The 10,811-nt window shown below is 49.5% G+C and overlaps 1 protein-coding gene across 10 annotated transcripts in view; it reads left to right on the plus strand.

Annotated features, from left to right (window-relative positions):
• Positions 1 to 10,811, plus strand: part of LOC146300363 (growth factor receptor-bound protein 10-like) — a 44,791-nt gene that overhangs the window by 30,424 nt on the left and 3,556 nt on the right. For 7 of the 10 annotated variants that reach the window (XM_084702250.1, XM_084702251.1, XM_084702255.1 and 4 more), the window contains 11 exons: positions 2,859 to 3,015; positions 6,133 to 6,251; positions 7,074 to 7,148; positions 7,466 to 7,603; positions 7,818 to 7,928; positions 8,475 to 8,573; positions 8,784 to 8,855; positions 9,183 to 9,299; positions 9,773 to 9,836; positions 10,228 to 10,315; positions 10,701 to 10,794. In XM_084702250.1, coding sequence (XP_084558376.1) covers positions 2,859 to 3,015; positions 6,133 to 6,251; positions 7,074 to 7,148; positions 7,466 to 7,603; positions 7,818 to 7,928; positions 8,475 to 8,573; positions 8,784 to 8,855; positions 9,183 to 9,299; positions 9,773 to 9,836; positions 10,228 to 10,315; positions 10,701 to 10,794 — 1,134 coding nt within the window. Of the gene's footprint in view, positions 1 to 2,858; positions 3,016 to 6,132; positions 6,252 to 7,073; positions 7,149 to 7,465; positions 7,604 to 7,817; positions 7,929 to 8,474; positions 8,574 to 8,783; positions 8,856 to 9,182; positions 9,300 to 9,772; positions 9,837 to 10,227; positions 10,316 to 10,511; positions 10,795 to 10,811 lie in introns of all 10 variants that reach the window. The other 3 variants (XR_014765595.1, XR_014765601.1, XR_014765607.1) reach the window with 3 other exon arrangements.

Raw genomic sequence — 10,811 nt, forward strand, 5'->3', positions numbered from 1 at the left:
GGAGAAGTGTTTTGGAATGGAGGGAGTGTTAAAAGGGAGAGAGAGAGAGAGAGAGGAGTGTGTAGGAAGGGAGTGGAGGGCGAGACAGCTGGTCAGTGTTCCACACAGTCTACCAATCTGTCTGACTCACCATTCCTTTCTCTTTCTGTCTCTTCGGTTCTTTCACTTTTCCTTTCCTTTCGTCCACACACGTGCACCCCTCCCCCACACCCAGCTCCCTCACTCTCTTTAAATAGTAACTAGAGCAGAGAATTCACCTCGTGTCACTTCTGTGACTTATTACCTCCGCTGCTCTCTGTCCCTGTAGTCTCCTGGAGGAGTGTGTTCTTTGACATGTTTACACGCACAGAGGGCGGCAGGGCGACCAGCCTCCTTCAACAGACCCCTGTCTCCTGCCCAGCCTGCCACAGGGCACAGAGAGTGTGGATCAGGAGTAGAGGTAGGGTTAGAAAGACCGACAGCCGGGGTGTGGATTGCATGAGCCGGCAGGAGACAAAGGTATCAGGACCTGGCTTCGGAGAGAGGAGCGATCCGAGGGGTGAATCTCCAGTGAAGTTTGATGCTTGTTGAGCAAACAAGCTCTTACTTGAAAAACTTGGGATCGTTCGAGGTTCAGGCGGCCATGCCCCCCCCCCCTCTCTGCTTAACCCCCTCCCCCCACCCTCCCTCTACTTTCCTCCACACACACCCCCCCCCACCCTCCCCCAGTCCAGAAACAAGTCAGCCACAGCTCGTCTGTCTGTGCATGACTGTGCGTCTGTGTAGAGGACTGGGCATGTGCATGACAGACTTGAGTGTGTGCGTATGTGTGTCAGCGTGTGTGGGAATGATTACATCAGGGTGAGCGAGCCCTGTGATTGGCTAGCTTGTGTGGTTTGATTTGGCTCTTAGTGTAACCCTTTGTGAAGCGGCAGAGCAAAGTTAGCAGCCACTTGAGGTGCAACTGTCTTCTGAGGGGGTTTTGTGACGGATACCTAACTGCCGCACAGACACAACCTGACACAGAGGAAGTCAGGACGGGTTAAGGAGGCTTTTTGAAACAGTTTTTTGGATAAAGGGATAGGAGAGGAGGAGGATTGCGGTTGTGGAGGGAAGCTCACTCTGAAAATGCCTTCGTGGTCCACTGAGTGCTGCCTGTTACAAACTGTGGAGGTGAGCTCTCTCTCTCTCTCTCTCATATCTCTGCTCTTTTTTCTCTATCCGTTTCTTTCGCTCCCTTTTTAGTTCCTTCTCGGTTTTTCTCTCTTTCGCTTTCTCTCTTGCTTTCTCTGTCTAGTCTGACTGAATGATCTTCGAAGCTGGATGATAAAATTGTGAAAAACTGATTCAAGACATTTTGTCTGAATTGAGTAGAGGCATAAATATTAAATCAAAGACCAAATACCTTTCTGCGTCAGAAGAAATTCAACTGTTTCAGCCACTGATTTTGCTGAAAGGGATGGTTGAAAAAAGGAACCGTGAAAGCCTGTCTGATCAGAGGTGTCATGTTCATGGTGTTTCGTATCTGGGACACCAGCTTATCAGAAGTAGGGGCCTGAGGAGATGGTATGATCTGCTAGATTGTTTCAATAAATTATCTTAATTGATCCGTGAAGTGAGTGTGTGTGTGTGTGGATTGTGAGGGAGATGAAAGCCGTATATAACCTGGGCAGCTCTGATGAGGCAGATGCTTCTATGAATAATATATATATGCTACTCTTCCAAGTAAAAAAATATACTGAAAGTGTAATTACAAAGTATAAGTGCAATCACGCTTAACATATATTCAAGTTACTAATTGTGTGAATGTACAAAACTATAAAATAAGTATACTTTAACTGTAATATACAGCATATAATATTACATATATAATATAATGACAATGTACTAAGCTCTCACATATGAATTAAATGTAAGTGTTGTCTATTTCCACTTTTATTATATTTTCCCACAAAAAGCTTTCCTGTTTCTTAAGGTACGAATGCACGCACAAAATCCCCTCTCCACAGACTCAAACATTTCATAAATGTGTTTTAAATTTGATACGAAACGTCTACATAAAATGTTGAAAGAGGAACAAATACAGAGTAAAACTTTAGTAACTTCTAAACTAGATGCAGCACTGGTATTTATATATTTATATTCCCATGGGGAAAATAGCATTTCAAGTTATATTTTATTGTATTGTATTACATGTTTCATCAAGTATAAAGCTAGATAGAAGACACTTTTATTCAAAGTTACTTACTAAGGGGGATTTAAACCTCTGACCTCGAGATCTGTAATCCAATGCTGTAACCACTGAGCTACACCCACTCCAAACACACAAAGATACAAGCACACACTGCCTCACTGCCTCACTCACTCACTGCCTCACTGCCTCACTGCCTCACTCACTCACTGCCTCACTGCCTCACTGCCTCACTGCCCCACTCACTCACTGCCTCACTGCCTCACTCACTCACTGCCTCACTGCCTCACTGCCTCACTCACTCACACACTGCCTCACTCACTCACTGCCTCACTCACTCACACACTGCCTCACTGCCCCACTCACTCACTGCCTCACTGCCTCACTGCCTTACTGCCTCACTCACTCACTGCCTCACTGCCTCACTGCCTCACTCACTCACACACTGCCTCACTCACTCACTGCCTCACTCACTCACACACTGCCTCACTGCCTCACTCACTCACTGCCTCACTCACTCACACACTGATGATGTGTGTTCCAGGTGATATAGTATTGTGTGTTCCAGGTGATAAGGTATTGTGTGTTCCAGGTGATATAGTATTGTGTGTTCCAGGTGATATAGTATTGTGTGTTCCAGGTGATATAGTATTGTGTGTTCCAGGTGATAAGGTATTGTGTGTTCCAGGTGATAAGGATCAGCAGTGAGGATGGGATGGGGAAGGCCCTCGAGATCCCAGTGAACATGACAGCCAGAGACCTGTGTCAGCTGCTTGTCTACAGGAGCCACTGTGTGGACGATAACAGCTGGACCCTGGTGGAGCACCACCCTCTACAGGGGATAGGTGGGTCACACACACACACACATATAGGACACACACGCACACACACACTTACTGTACATATACACACACACTCCCACACGCAGACACACTTTCACACACACACTTTCCCACTCACACACGTACACACACTCCTGTTCTTTTCTTCCCCCTGTCATGTAGAAGTGTGTTCTGGTAACTGGGTGCTCTGAGAAACAGCCAGTACCCAGAACCCTGACGATCAGCCCCCTGACGATCAGAACCCTGACCATCAGAACCCTGACCATCAGAACCCTGATGATCAGAACCCTGACCATCAGAACCCTGATGATCAGAACCCTGACCATCAGAACCCTGATGATCAGAACCCTGACCATCAGCCCCCTGACGATCAGAACCCTGACCATCAGAACCCTGACCATCAGAACCCTGATGATCAGAACCCTGACCATCAGAACCCTGATGATCAGAACCCTGACCATCAGAACCCTGATGATCAGCAGGTCGTTCTGGATCTCAAACCCTTTGTGTCTCATGAGCATGTGAACGTGTCGGTCTGCGTAGCACCCTGGTCTGGTCTGCGCCTATGAAAGGAGCACTTGTTCACATGCTTTTGAAGTGGGCAGGTTAAGGTAGCCTTGGTATAGATGTGATGATCCCAAGTTCACATGGGGAAAGCCTCACCTCAGGGTGGAGTTAGCCTCTGCTCAGGGTGGAGTTAACCTCTCCTCAGGGTGGAGTTAGCCTCTCCTCAGGGTGGAGTTAGCCTTTGCTCAGGGTGGAGTTAGCCTCTCCTCAGGGTGGAGTTAGCCTCTGCTCAGGGTGGAGTTAGCCTCTGCTCAGGGTGGAGTTAGCCTCTCCTCAGGGTGGAGTTAGCCTCTGTTCAGGGTGGAGTTAGCCTCTGCTCAGGGTGGAGTTAACCTCTGCTCTGGGTGGAGTTAGCCTCTGCTCAGGGTGGAGTTAGCCTCTGTTCAGGGTGGAGTTAGCCTCTGCTCAGGGTGGAGTTAGCCTCTGCTCAGGGTGGAGTTAGCCTCTCCTCAGGGTGGAGTTAGCCTCTGCTCAGGGTGGAGTTAGCCTCTGTTCAGGGTGGAGTTAGCCTCTGCTCAGGGTGGAGTTAGCCTCTGCTCAGGGTGGAGTTAGCCTCTGCTCAGGGTGGAGTTAACCTCTGCTCTGGGTGGAGTTAGCCTCTGCTCAGGGTGGAGTTAGCCTCTGTTCAGGGTGGAGTTAGCCTCTGCTCAGGGTGGAGTTAGCCTCTGCTCAGGGTGGAGTTAGCCTCTGTTCAGGGTGGAGTTAGCCTCTGTTCAGGGTGGAGTTAGCCTCTGTTCAGGGTGGAGTTAGCCTCACCTCAGGGTGGAGTTAACCTCTCCTCAGGGTGGAGTTAGCCTCTGCTCAGGGTGGAGTTAGCCTCTCCTCAGGGTGGAGTTAGCCTCTGCTCAGGGTGGAGTTAGCCTCTCCTCAGAGTGGAGTTAGCCTCTCCTCAGGGAGGAATTAGCCTCTGCTCAGGGTGGAGTTAGCCTCTGCTCAGGGTGAAATTAGCCTCACCTCAGGGTGGAGTTAGCCTCTGCTCAGGGTGGAGTTAGCCTCTCCTCAGGGAGGAATTAGCCTCTGCTCAGGGTGGAGTTAGCCTCTGTTCAGGGTGGAGTTAGCCTCTGCTCAGGGTGGAGTTAGCCTCTGTTCAGGGTGGAGTTAGCCTCTGCTCAGGGTGGAGTTAGCCTCTGCTCAGGGTGGAGTTAGCCTCTGTTCAGGGTGGAGTTAGCTTCTCCTCAGGGTGGAGTTAGCCTCACTTCAGGGTGGAGTTAACCTCTCCTCAGGGTGGAGTTAGCCTCTGCTCAGGGTGGAGTTAGCCTCTCCTCAGGGTGGAGTTAGCCTCTGCTCAGGGTGGAGTTAGCCTCTCCTCAGAGTGGAGTTAGCCTCTGCTCAGGGTGGAGTTAACCTCTCCTCAGGGAGGAATTAGCCTCTGCTCAGGGTGGAGTTAACCTCTCCTCAGGGTGGAGTTAGCCTCACCTCAGAGTGGAGTTAGCCTCTCCTCAGGGTGGATTTAGCCTGCTTGGGCTCGCTGAGCTGGCAGGAAAGTGGAGCTGGGAGACTAATCTGTGTGCCCCTTGGCCCCAGGATGGAGGTGTGAGTTAGAGTTACTCCTTCCTGACTCTCCACAGGAAGTAACCGATTTGTTCTGCTCATCCTGGCGATGTATTAGTACCCCCCCCCCCCCACGCCCCCTCCCCCCCCCCAGACAGGAGCCAGGAGGTAGTCTGTTACGGTGACTCATGGTCACGACCAACCGTGACTAACACTGGGAGGGAGCCAAAACATTCCAGAAATGGACAGACAGGAAGGGTGAGAGACATAGAGGGAGGGAGGGTGAGAGGGAGGGTGAGAGGGAGGGAGGGAGGGAGGGAGGGAGGGAGGGAGGGAGGGAGGGAGGGAGGGAGGGAGGGAGGGAGGGAGGGAGGGAGGGAGGGAGGGAGGGAGGGAGGGAGGGAGGGGGGGAGGGGGGGAGGGAGGAAGGGGGGGGGATAGGGAAAGAGTTTGATGGTGTTGTGGAGCATCACGCCTTGGTTGTGTCACGACTTCCCGCGTGACTTTAGGGATTCCCCGGGCCTCTCCCCGTGGCAGCCTGTTCAGGAGGCCTGAGCGTTTGTCTTCCTGTCAGTCTTCTCTCTGTGTCTGTCTGTCCATCTGCAGGTTCAAATCCACTCTGTCCCTGTGAATTGTCTTAAGCAGAAACTGTCTGTCTGCTCCAGGAGTGTCCACACGCTGGCTGCATGTCTGCAGGGTCTATGTCCATATGACTCCATCTCATACCAAATTGTATGTAAGACTATTCATTTAATTCATTTAAATACAATGTTCCCCTTTCTATCCTCGTCTCTCTGTTCTCTCTCTCTCTCTCTCTCTCTCTCTCTCTCTCTCTCTCTCTCTCTCTGTCCGTCTCTCTCTGTCTCTCTCTCTCTCTCTCTCTCTCTCTCTCTCTCTCTCTCTCTCTCTCTCTCTCTCTCTCTCTCTCTCTGTCTGTCTGTCTGTCTCTCTCTGTCTGTCTCTCTCTCTCTCTCTCTCTCTCTCTCTCTCTCTCTGTCTGTCTGTCTCTCTCTGTATTTCTCTGTCTCTCTCTCTGTCTCTCTCTGTCTGTCTCTATCTCAGAAAGGTGTCTTGAAGACCATGAACTGGTGGTTCATGTCCAGGCCTCCATGTCAGGAGATGGCGGCAGACTGCTCTTCAGGAAGAACTACGCCAAATATGAATTCTTTAGAAATCCCTTGGTAGGTTTTCATTCCAACAGTGTTTTTCCTCGAGAGTGTTGCTTGTGTCAATGGAGGTCTCTCTCTCTCTCTCTCTACTTCTCTCAATCTCTACCTCTCTCTCTACATTTACATTTAGTCATTTAGCAGACGCTCTTATCCAGAGTGACTCACAGTAAGTGCAGGGACATTCCCCCCGACGCAAGTAGGGTGAAGTGCCTTGACCAAGGACACAATGTCATTTTGATGCGGCCGGGAATCAAACTGGCGACCTAACTACCTCTACCTCTTAATCTACCTCTTTATCTCTCTCTCTCTACCTCTCTTTAGCTCTCTCTACCTCTTTTTATCTCTCTCTGTACCTCTCGGAGGTGTAAGGCGCTGATTCCCTGACGAGAATCTGGTTTGATAAATACCATGCAAAATGCGGAAATACACCGTGCGCTATTTGCGGTTGGGCAAAGGCACAGATTAAGCTGCGGTTGTAATGTTAGTAAATTAGGCCCTCTGTCTCTATCTCTCTCTTTTTCTCTATCTCTCTCTCTCCATACCTCTCTCTACCTCTACCTATCTCTCTTTCTACCTCTCGCTCTCTCTCCCTACCTCTTTACCTCTCTACCTTTCTCTCTCTACCTCTATATCTCTCTCTCTCTACCACTCTCTCTCCACCTCTGTCTACCTCTCTCACTACTCCTCTCTCTCTCTCATGATCTATCCCTCTCTCTCTACCTCTCTCCACCTCTGTCTACCTCTCTCTCTCTCATGATCTATCCCTCTCTAATCATTTTGCTCTCGATCCCTCTCCCGCTCTTTCCCCTCCTTCTCTCTCTTTATTTTGAACAGACCTTTTTCCCAGAGAGCATGGTTGCCTGGTGCCAGGAAAGCAATGGTACGATTCCACCATCTCAACTGTTACAGGTACACACACACACACACCACACACACACCACACACACACCACACACACACCACACACACACCATACACACACCACACACACACCACACACACACCACACACACACCACACACACACACACACACACACACCACACACACTCTACATACACACTCACCTGAGGTACAGCTCAAACAGATACACCCATTTACCAAAAACAGGAACGATCCAAATGATTTGTCCCGCTACCTACCAGTCTGAATGACGGCAAGAGCACATCACTGTGATGAATTCACATCAGTGACGTAACTAGGAGAGCGTCCATCTTGTCTCCTCAGAACCTCCTGGCGCCCAACAGTTGTCCGGAGATCCAGGGCTTCCTGTTCGTTAAGGAGCTTAGCAGGAAGTCCTGGAAGAAGCTCTACGTGTTACTGCGTCGCTCTGGCCTCTACATCTCCACCAAGGGAGTGTCCAAGGTGCGTCACCATGGATTTTACTGAGATGACACTTGGTGAATGTATGAGCTAGGTGTACCAGTGGCAGGTGAAGGGGTTATGTTAGCCAGCTACAGGTGGGATGTGTGAGCTAGCTGCAGGTGTACCAGACAGGTGTTTGGGTAATGTGTGAGCTAGCTACAGGTGTACCAGACAGGTGTTTGGGCTCTGGCTGATGTGGGCTTCTTCTCCTCAGGAGCCAAGACATCTGCAGCTGCTGGCGGACCTGGAGGACAACAACCTGTTCACCGTCACCGCTGGCAGGAAGCTTCACTGTGCTCCAACAGAATACCAGTTCTGCATCAAGGTTAGTCCACCCAGGTGTCATCCCATGAACCACAACTGCTCACTGAGTTAGATATGGCCCTTGCTCATTATTCATAAAAATAAAATAAAAGATGCTTTATGAAACTAGAGACTGATGTGTGCCCTGCAGAGTAATCAGTAAAGGGTGAGACAGGGTTAGGGTTAGGGTCAGGGTTGTGTTACAGTCAGGACCAGAGTTGTGTTGGGGTCAGGGTCATGTTAGGGTCAGGGTCATGTTAGGGTCAGGGTCATGTTAGGGTCAGGGTTGTGTTAGGGTCAGGGTCATGTTAGGGTCAGGGTCATGTTAGGGTCAGGGTTGTGTTAGGGTCAGGGTCATGTTAGGGTCAGGGTTAGGGTCAGGGTTAAGTCAGGATCAGATTTATGTCAGGGTCGGTGTTAGGGTCAGGTCAGGGTTACGGCTGTGTTAGGGTAAGGGTGAAGGCTAGGTTAGGGTGAGGGCCTGGTTAACAGTGACTATCGTCAGTGAAATTCAGTGACATCCATTACAATAGCTCTTTCTGATTGGTCGCTGTGTGTTGATTGACAGCCAAGTAAAGGCGGTTGTGAGGGGCGGGAGCTGCGGATACTGTGTGCAGAAGACGAGCAGAGCCGTACTTCCTGGATGACCGCCTTCCGGCTCTTCAAGGTAACGGTGCCATGGCGGCAGGCCTTTGTTAGCGAGGGATGTCAGCTGTCCTGGGGTCAGTGCACTAAGCAGTTCAGACAGAGACATTACTGGGGCCTGTGCAGTCGCTCCTCATGATGCGCTGACAACTCTTTGAATTTGTTTCATTTGTGTCCACCGTGAATCAGTTCGGTGTGTCTTCATGTTACATGGATGTGTTGCTTTTTGCAGTATGGAATCGTTTTGTATCAAAACTACAAGATTCCTCAGCAGAGAAAAAACTTGCTGTTCACAGGACCAATGGTGAGTCTCTTCTTTTTACACACACCATTCCAAAGACACACCAGAGGTGGCAGGTCCACCCCACCTCAGTACGTTGATTTGGTTAATTTGCTAATTGAATACTTTACAGTAGATTAGACCTTATTAAACTTAATGACTGGGTGAAGGGAGAGAGCAGAAATGGCTTGGTAGGGTGCTTCGCTCATGTTTCATCAGAAAGACGGATCAAGCCTGCATATTTTATAAGCTTTTTAATACCTACCCGAACATTATTCACAAGAAAGACACTGCCACCACAAATCACCACGGTGATGCAATGTGACGAGTCAGCTCTCTGTCGCCCCCTAGCGGAGCGTATCGGAAAACTCCCTGGTGGCCATGGACTTCTCTGGGCGTATCGGCCGTGTGATCGAGAACCCAGTGGAGGCCCAGAGTGCCGCGCTTGAGGAGGCTCACGCCTGGAGGGTGAAACACAGAAACACAGACAGTGGATCTACTGCATACACATCAACACAGTAGATATACTGTATACACATCAATACAGTAGATATACTGTATACACATCAATACAGTAGATATACTGTATACACATAAATACAGTATATATACTGTATACAGACTGTACATATATACACTCTGGTACATAAACATTTATAATAGCCTGGAGGCTGGCACACTGCCACTAACACAAAGGCCTACACAACTGTGCAAAAGTCTAGACCACTGAGATTGTTTACATGGATGTTGTCTTGAGTATTTATGCTTTGGTTCTCTGTGTTTGTGTGGAGGGATCAGAGTGCAGTGTTGCCATGGTTTTGGTTTAGTCTTCTCATGTCACTAGCTATGAATGAATTTACATTTACATGATACTGGTCCAGGAACTAACCTGTGTTGTTTGTGTGGATGTGTTTGTGTGGATGTGTGACTGCGTTTCTCAGAAGAAAAGTCAGAGACTGAACACAGCCAATCCAAGCCCCTTACATCATTCATCCTTAAGCTCAGGTACAAACTCAACCACACGCATATTTGTGTGGTCTACACTATGTTAGTTTCTTACATTTTCGTTATTGTCACAGCAAATTATTTATTTATGAATGTGATCTACGCAAGATGAGATGCATTTATCACAGCATGCCGGTAGCTACTGGTGATGAGAGGATCCCTGCTCCTAACAGTCTCTCTCCTCCACCCTCTCCTCCTCCTTTTCATCTCTGCCCTGCTCTCCATCCTCCCGCTGCTTCTTTTACTCTTCCTCTTCCTCCATCTCTTCCCTCCATCCTCCTCCTCTCTCTCTTCCCTCCTCCTCCTCCTCTTCTCTCTCTTCCCTCCTCCTCCTCCTCCTCTCTCTCTTCCCTCCTCCTCCTCCTGTCTCTCTTCCCTCCTCCTTGTCCAGTGATTCACAGCACCCAGCTGTGGTTCCATGGCAGGATCTCACGTGAGGAGTCCCACAGGATGGTGTACCAGCAGGGCCAGGTTGACGGGTGAGACAGGCTCTGCAAGCTGCCCTCCGAGCATGATCGTCTTACTGTTGGGTCCAGGGCATTACGGTGGGAGGGTATAGCTCAGTGGTTAGAGCACTTGACTGCAGTTGTTAAATACATATATTAACATGGAAATACTGTTAGTAGAGAGCTAGCAAGAGAACTTTTGTTCTGATGTTGACTGTTGTGTGTTCAGGCTGTTGTGACGTTGTGTGTCGTGTGTTCAGGCTGTTGTGACGTTGTGTGTCGTGTGTTCAGGCTGTTGTGACGTTGTGTGTTCAGGCTGTTGTGACGTTGTGTGTCGTGTGTTCAGGCTGTTGTGACGTTGTGTGTTCAGGCTGTTGTGACGTTGTGTGTTCAGGCTGTTGTGACGTTGTGTGTTCAGGCTGTTCCTGCTGAGGGTCAGTCAGAGCAATCCCAAGGCATTCGTCCTCACTCTGTGCCATCACCAGAAGATCAAACATTTCCAGATTTTGACGGTAAGGATTCCTGGCTG

Source organism: Hypomesus nipponensis, chromosome 2 (genome assembly GCF_054491055.1).
Source record: "Hypomesus nipponensis isolate SF chromosome 2, ASM5449105v1, whole genome shotgun sequence".
NCBI classification, from domain to species: Eukaryota; Metazoa; Chordata; class Actinopteri; order Osmeriformes; family Osmeridae; genus Hypomesus; species Hypomesus nipponensis.